This window comes from Gavialis gangeticus, unplaced genomic scaffold (assembly GCF_001723915.1).
Source record: "Gavialis gangeticus isolate Ggan-Ray unplaced genomic scaffold, GavGan_comp1, whole genome shotgun sequence".
Lineage (NCBI taxonomy): Eukaryota > Metazoa > Chordata > Crocodylia > Gavialidae > Gavialis > Gavialis gangeticus.
In genome coordinates this window covers 133,912,953-133,921,605 of record NW_017728992.1, presented here as the reverse complement: position 1 = coordinate 133,921,605, position 8,653 = coordinate 133,912,953, and the positions used below count along the sequence as shown (strand labels likewise).

At 39.7% G+C, this 8,653-nt stretch overlaps 1 protein-coding gene across 1 annotated transcript in view; it reads left to right on the top strand.

The window, feature by feature from the left end:
- Positions 1-8,653, top strand: part of TRPA1 (transient receptor potential cation channel subfamily A member 1) — a 100,159-nt gene that overhangs the window by 62,274 nt on the left and 29,232 nt on the right. The window contains exons 14-16 of the mRNA XM_019519133.1: positions 1,284-1,450; positions 2,464-2,557; positions 3,516-3,575. Coding sequence (XP_019374678.1) covers positions 1,284-1,450; positions 2,464-2,557; positions 3,516-3,575 — 321 coding nt within the window. The remainder of the gene's footprint in view (positions 1-1,283; positions 1,451-2,463; positions 2,558-3,515; positions 3,576-8,653) is intronic.

Here is an 8,653-nt window from a genome sequence, read left to right as displayed (position 1 = left end):
ACCATTCAAATACCCAACCCTACAAATACTTTGTATTTACCAACCTTGGACTTTTTAATCCACATGAGTATGGTACCCTGTTAATAGACTGGTTTCACTGCTACAGATTATAATAGACAGAATTTAAGATAGTATTTCACAGGAGTTAGTCTTAATGTTTTCCTTATTGATAATACCTGTTGTTTAAATTTATTTATAATTAGGTGAATACCCAACCTCTAGGAGGTATAAAAAAACCAAGCGTAAATGTTTTAACTATATTGGATTTACTTTGTTTGGACTCTGTCAACCACATTAGTGGCCCACATAACAATAAAACATAATATAATAGCATAAGAAAGTCACAATATAGAGAGTTCATAGTGAGTAAAAGAAATCTCTAGGTAATAATGACTCATCAACAAGCCACTTCAGATACCTGAATGTTATCTCTTTTTACAAAGCCCAATAGATACAGCTTGCAGGTTGTTTTAAAGTTTGACAAAACCAGAATCTGTTGGATCAAGAAAGTAATCTTTGGAACTGGATTCTTTTGTAAAATTCTCTATTAAAAAGCAGAAAATAATCAGTTCAAACTACTGTACCATTACCAACAAAATGTGTCTTATACAGGCAGTGCTTAAAGCATTTTGGATTAAACAAATTCTACTTGGAAATATTCAGAAGCTAATGTGCATTCCTTTATTTGCACATTCTTAATAGAATATTGGGTGAGTTGACACAAGTAACTTGAATAATAACAAAAGGATTCATGAGCATCAATCCCTCTGACTTTCAATAGGACCTGTTTTTATAACCCTCTTGGAATTCTAACCATATCCTTTAGTTTCATACAAGGCACTGATGGTAAAATTGTCTTATTAGAAATCTTCCCATAAATAATTTCCTGAAGACCAACATGAATGAGCACACTTTGTGGATCTAATATGGGATACTAACCTTGTTGCCCTCAAATATGAGTTATATGGATCTTGAGATACAGCGCATTTATAACTTTTTGTAACATCTTGCTATTATTAACTGTAAGTGTGAGATTTTTCTCCCTTTATATGCTTTATACTTTCAGATTTTAGTGGTATTTTGGTTGCAGGCATATGGAATTAAGGCCATGGAATGATATACTTTTTTTATGCAACACCAACTAATTTATTCAGGAGTCGCACACTGCAACAGAGAGCAAATGCTGACCCTTTGGTAGGGGTAGAGAAAACTAACTTACACGCTTAACACTTGTAACAAATGGGGTTTCTAATAATGTTTAGATATGTTGTCTTTCTGAAAAGAACACAGCTCTGCACCTTGCTGCAAGAGAAGGACATCCAAAAGCAGTGAAGCTACTTCTTGACCATGGTGCCAAGATACTTTTGAACAAAGCAGTAGCTTCTTTTTTTCATGAAGCAATACACAGTAGGCAAAAAGATGTTGTATCTATGATCATTCTGAATAAAAGGTAAGATTCATAAAAGCAGTTTAAATCTTTCAAGTACTTATTGTATATTGCTGTCTTTTTGTCCGCTTTTAGTTAAAATACATAGTATTTTAATAAGATTGACCTATTTTTCATATTCTAAAGATGTATGCTATCATAATCAAATGTAAATCAAAAAGTAGTAGTAAAATCATAATAAACATCAGCCATAGGGAACAAATCCCTTCCATGTCAGGATGATTATTCAGGGCCTACAAGAAACCAAGATAATTGGCCTCTCCTGAGGAAGCTAAGAGGAAAAGTATAAGAAAAAATGTTTTACGTATATAATAAGAGTTTTAACCAAAGTTAAAGCACAAATCACACAATTTAAGTTATTTAATTTTATATTGCTATTTTAAACTGTTGCAAAAATTGCAGTACCTGGGAGTTAGGTTGTAGTTTGGTTGGGATATATTGATATATGACATCATTTTGCTAAATGTGTTAGGTTAATTTTACAAATAGAGTAGGACCATTTCCTACTCATCACCTCTTATGCTAAATAGAAAAGTAATGACCAATATTTAATTTTACCTGTATAATCTTGTAGCCAAAGATACATGTTTCCACCATCAGTTCTGGGTTCATAATGAGTTCAGGGTTATATTGCTCTTAAGAAGGACTCATGTCCTGCAAAAACCTAATGAAAAAAATGCTAATGAAGATTTTTTGCATGTGCCAAGAATAGACAACAGGCCTAAATTATTCTTTCTTCTTAAAGTATAGGCATGTGCTTTAATAAACAAGAGGCTTACCTCATTCTTAGGAAAGCAACTGGGGATGATACTCAACTATTCTTATAGACCTTTTTTGTCCATTTTGTGACATGAATCTATTATGAATTGTAAATTGTAGAATAATTTCTGAAGTAACAGTTCCTACCATTTAAAGATAATCATTTTTTCTTCCATTAGAAAGTTGGTATCTGGTTAGCTGATCCATTTCAGATGAGTATAGAATTCATTTTCCATTATTTCAAATTATTCTTGCAGATGGGAAGAAGCTGTGACAACTTTTTCGCACTCTTGTAGTGCCAATAAGTGTCCCTTGTTAGAGATGGTCGAGTACCTTCCTGAATCATTTAAGGTAAGAGTTTTTACTCCATACACTAAGAATTTACCTCATTTCCTAAGTTCAGTTATGTGGCAGCATCATTACAGGTTTTCCAGCACTGCCTTAAACAATGCAATTAATTACTGTTAAATAAAAATTACATCAGTACACAGAATATTGTATGAAAAAGTATTATTATATTTCAGGTAGTTGAGCTCAGTGTATGCAATATTAGCAACTTCTCTTTATTTCCTTTTACTTATGCAATTTGACATCAATGGAGATAAGCAAACAGAAAAGTTAAGTATGTAAGAGGAGACTCAGGTCTAAAATCTTTTATAGGGCTATTCACACACACAGGTGAATTTTGACAAATCTACATAAATGTGCCTCTAAATCTTGTGAGTGAATATGCATGTGTTTGTTGTACTCTTGCATATATTTATAAAATATTTTCATTTGCACATGCAAATTGTCACATGACTATTGAAATCACATATACCTCTCATTAATTAACTTGTATATACAAATACAAGAGTTCTCTATGCATCACTGCATGCTGTAAAGGGTGATTAGAATAATTGTTTCCCTTTGGATGGCTGCTATAGGGTATAGACAGATACAACATCTATATTAAGTATTAAAGTATAGGAGTATAAGCTGTTATGTAACTGTTACATCTGCATGATTTTATAGCAATACAAGCACAGCAGATCACTCCAACTTTAACTCTGCTTCATTCAGAGTCAGGGTTGGAGTAATTTAGCTAACTTTTTTGCTACAGAATCATGCAAATATAACAGTTACAGTATGAAAGCTGATGGATGTGTGTATCTGAGCAGCAGCACTCCTCCTTTTTTAAAATGGCTAAAGTGTAGGTGTATCTGTACCCAAAGAAACTCTCCCTTTTGTCTTCTGAGAGTTTCTTCATTTTGCTTTTCTTAAATCATATCCTAATTATCAATAGTTCATATTTTTTTTACCTTCGAAGTTGGTTTTGGACAATTGCATGTCTGAGTCTTCAGAAGAAAAGACAAACCGGGACTTCTATGTAAGTAGAAGAAATATACTATTTCATTAAAGCTATCACATTTTAGTTCCTGATGTTTTTCTTATTGTGAGACATTTTATATTGTATCTGGCAATATTTTAGTAGTAACACTTTAGTAATGGATTATTTTGTAAAAATCTGGATAGTATGAAAATGATTTAGCATCTACTTGAACTTGATTAATTTTTAGTTTTAATACCATTTTAAAATGTTTTACATAATTGCTTAATGATTCTGGTAAAAAATGAAATTCACCAAAGGTTGAATTTTAGTCTCATTCTGTGTTTGTCAAGAATCTTTCAGTATCAGAATAAATATTGCATATCACTCCATCAGTTGTTAGAATGAGTTTATCTTTTTATGAAGAATAATAGTACCAAAATACTGTAATTATCAGTTCCTTCTTAATTGCATCCAGTAATGATGTTCTTTTTACTATCCTTCATCCAGTTTGGGGTGCTGTACTTCAAGATAGACTTGGACAAACTAGAAAGAGTCTGGGTGAGAGCAACAAATGGTTAGAGGCCTAAGGATCATTTACAAAAAAAGGTTTGAAGAAATGGGATTATTTAGTCTTTAGAGGAGAAGCCCAAGGGGAATTAGGTAAGAGTCTTCAAATAGCTAAAGGGTGGTTATAAAGAAGATGGAGATAGTCTACACTCTGGCTTCACATGATGGCAGAAGAAGTAATGGACTTAAATTACAGCAAGGGAAATTTAGATTGGGTATTTAAAAGAACTTTCAAAGTTGGTGGTTAAGCATTGAAAAGTTTACTTAGAGCAGGGGTGGCCAACCTGTGCCATGGGTGCCACAAGTGGCACAGGCAGCTTCTGTTGTATAGCATGTAGCAGATTGGGGAGGAGACACAGACAGAAGTGCAGCACCTTGATGTAACTCATGACACTTCATAGGAACTGCAACAAGTTAGACCAACCGTCCCAAACCAACAGGTGTTTGTTGTTGGATCAGGAGGGTGGGTGGTTGAGCTCCACTTTGGAGCTGATTTGGGGGGAGAGGCTGTGTCTGCAGCATCTGTTCTCTAGCCCCTTTCCTAGCTCCTGTGCTCTGTCAGGACAGTGGGGAGGGAGGGCAGTGGAGGGAGGTCTGTTCTAGGGCTTCTCCAGCCATGCTGGCGTGGGGAGTTGAATGGATTGGAGCCCCCCACCTCCATCCATCGCACCCTCCAGCATTGGCTGGGCAACCCCCAGAACAAACTCCCTCTGCTCCCTCCTCCCACACCCCATTCTGAAAACAGTGCCAGGAACAGTGCTAGGCTGCATCAGCTGAGCCTTGCTTCTGGTAAGTGCAGACAGAACTTATTGAGGGCACTTCACTTTGGAGTGCCTTCATCTGAACCCTCATGTAATGCACTTTTGTTTGGTCGTGGCTGCAGAATGCTTTTAGGGGCCAGATTGGGTGAAAATTGTACCTTCTGTCTGTGCCTGTAGTCATAGGCGATGCGTGCCTTCTGAGGTTGGTAGGACATGGTGACCACTCTCAGGCAGCAATGCAGGTGCTAATGCAGGTGTCAGCAGCGAGGGCAGGCTGAGCGGGGACCGTCTGCAGGCAATGGCAGTGTTGGCAGTGAGGGGGTTCCCCACAGCCAGATGTCAGCAGCATTTCTCCAGTGGTAGGGGAAAGGTGGGAGCACCAGAGCTCCACCTGCCCACCCTGCCCATCACCAAAGCCAAGAGCGCTCGCTCTCAGGGAGGGCACCAGTACTCTCTGGGGGTGCATGTGCAGCCCCATGCACTCCCTATGCCTATAGTGGCAAATAGGGCAGGGAGCGGAAGCAGAGCATCAAAGCAGGCAGGAAGCACATGACAGGAAGCAGAAAGTGAAGTGGCAGCTTGGTCAGTGAGCACCGGGGAGAAAGCACAAAGCTGAGCACTAGATTAGGTAATGGAAAGGAGTTGGAGTGGCACTCAGGGAGAGTGGGGGCTAATTTGTGGCACACCTGCCGGAAGAGTTGACCCCCACTTCCCCAGAGAGGTTGTAGAATCTCCACCTGAAGTCTTTTTTAAGAGCAGGTTAGACAAACACTTACCTGGAATGGCTTTTAGACGTGGATGAACCTGCCTTGAGAAGAGGACTACGTGACCTGAGTTATCTTCCAGTCCTACTTTCCCCCCATGATTCTGTGAATACATTTTCTTACATACCTGATGGAATAGGCTTAACAGAAGCACTTCAATCCAATTGGGATTCAAAGTAATTAGTATTTCAACACACCTTTTCTATATAACTCAACTCAAATTTCATGTTAAGGCAGCAGTGTAAATGATCTATTGCTTTATCATATTCTTCATATACTTTCAATGATTGCTTCAGACTTCTTGAGGATGTAGATCATTACAATCTCCAGTGTCCTCCCTAGTACCAGAGTGTTCAAGGCACAGTCACCTGGCTGTTAAGCAGTCTGGTGGATACCAGTTATTACTTGGCCTCCCTTCTGTCAGTCTGTGGTGCATATCAGATAGTAAAAGCAGCTACTGGTACTCCCTATCGGAACTGTTCTGCCCTCTTGAACTGAATAGCTAAGTTTTCACTGATGTCAGATGCTGCAGGATCAGGCCATAGCAGGTTTTGGGGGTAAAATTTTGTTGTCTCTTATTGTCCAAGTGTGTTAACACTCTTCGGAACTGTTGTCATAGACTATCATAATGTTCTTTAATGTAGTGTGTCAGAAAGCCCCTGCCTGTTACACTATATTAAAGGGAGGCTTTGTTTAGGTAAGGAACCAGGGGTCAGGCAGCTAGTGAAGCAACTAAGTACACCTGACCCTAGGGGAAAGGGGCAGAAGGGCCAATTAAGTGACTGGAAGGAGGCTGGACTGGAGAATATAAGATCAGTGGACAAAGGGTGGCCTCTGCTTACAGGAGGGAAAGAAGCCTGAGAGAAAGGAGCTGCTGGGGGTAGAAATAAGTCCTCACAAGATGCCCTGGGGAGCTGCAGGTAAGAGGGCTCCTATGGGAGGTAGGGCCTATGGGAAACACTTTATGCTGACTGAGAGAGATTGTTGTGAAGTAGTTGGCTTGTGTTTTTTCATTTTGGACTTGTAACCAGAGAACCAGATTGTGGATATAGGGGTGGAGGAGGCCATGGAGAGGGGTGCATGAGTGTGCTTACCTGCTATAGGTACCAGAAGACAGCCCCAAGGCAGAGGGCAGAGACTACCAAGGTGAAAGTGGACCCCCAGGAAAGGGGGGGCTGCCATTAGGGCAAGGCTAATTCCCAGAATCTGAGGTCTTGAACTGTGGGCTAAAGCAAAGGGTATGGTCAGAGAGAGAAAGGGGCCAGTGCTGTGACAACCAAAACCCCAACAAGTGCTCAGAATCCCATGTGAGCACTGCCTTAAAGGGGATGTACCAGAAAGAGATCAAAGGCCCTGATGTGGGGCTGGCATGACCAGGCAGCTCAGGACCCAGGAGGTAAAGTGCAGCCCCCTGGGACTGCCTTCTCCAACAACCAATACAGCTACACCAAAGTCATGGCAGGTGAGAAACTGGAGGTGAGTGTGAACTGGGTAAGGACCAGCAAGCAGTGTGGACCTAAGGAGGATCAGGTGCCAGGGTGGCTACCCTTCTTGCCCCCCCAGATCCTATACATAGTCAACAATTTTGCCTGTAGGAGCTTTAATACAGTCACAGTCTTATAAATATGCTGGTACATGTTAATGAAATACCGTGGCTCCCGTTTGGGGTAAGAAGAAAAAGAAAAGATTCAGGAAGTCAAAATTCTCATTAGAAAGAAGTGTATGCTCAAAATCCATAGCCTATCTGAGGGGAGAAACTTCTGTGCAATGCAGCCTTTTAGAGACAGGAGCTTATAAAGCAGTTCTACATAATCGGGGTAAACTGAGTTAATATCATGTAACTTGTTGAGGTCCCTTTCAAATGCAATGACACTGTCGTCTATTCAGCATACAGACAAACTGTTGAAAAGATTCAACCTTTCATACTTATAAAGGAAGAAACATCTGCAGCAGGGGACGCTGCTGGTACTTACTACACAAGTAAACAAGAGGAAACATCCCTGACAGTTCAGTTTAATAGCTATTAAATCTAATAGCTATTCATCTATACATTTGTCTGGTCCCTTTTGGAACCTGGCTGTTTGCCCCTATATCCTCCTGAGGCAATCAGTTCTACAAGTTAACTACATGTGGCATGAAAAGTCACTTTCACTTTCTCTTGTTAATTTCAGACCTGTCTCCTACTAAATTCAGTGGGTGCTTCTTGTATTTTGGGATGTGGTGAATAACAGTTCCCTATTTACGTTGTCCACACCCTTCATAACTTTATAGACCTTTCTTATATCCTGTCCATGGCCTTCTTTACAAGCTGAAGAGCCCTAGCCTTTTTAGTCTGGCAGCTGCCCATACTCGTGATTATTTCTATTGTGTTTTTCTGTATTATTTTTTCTAATTTTATTGTATCTTTGTTCAGATGAGGACACCAGAATTGCACACAGTAGTCATGTTTTGAGGCCACCATGGATTTGTATAGTGGTGTGGTGATGTTTTCTATTTTTGTTTTCAGTTCCCTTCTTAATGTTGCCCAACATTTTATTGGTTTTTTTGGTTGCTGCTGTACATTGAGCTGGTGTTTTCAGAGAACTGTCTACAATGATTCTAAGGGCATTCTTACACATGAGCACCCGGTGTTGTGATGCTTACAGTTGGATAAGTGGCAAAAGGCATGTGAGTGCTGAGAAAATGGCAGTGGCACGCTTCTGAACTAAAACACAAAGAAGGTGCATTTTCTGTGCACTGATGCGCATTTTGCTGCTTATACAACTTCACATGGCACAGCACAGTTTGTATCAGCTTGCATGTGGCACAGACTTGATTAATAGAGTCAGCTTCAAAGCAGTGGATCCCCGCATGTGTTACTTAAAATTGCCAATAGCTCAAATTAAGAGCGAGACCTTAAAAGGAGGATAAGGCAAAATGCCGTGTTTATTGGTTACATGAAGCAGTTTCATAAGCTTGGACACACCAGTCATACAAAGACATATACAAGCATACACACATACTGGAGGGACTGGACGTATTCAAGTCAGCCGGTCCGGATGAT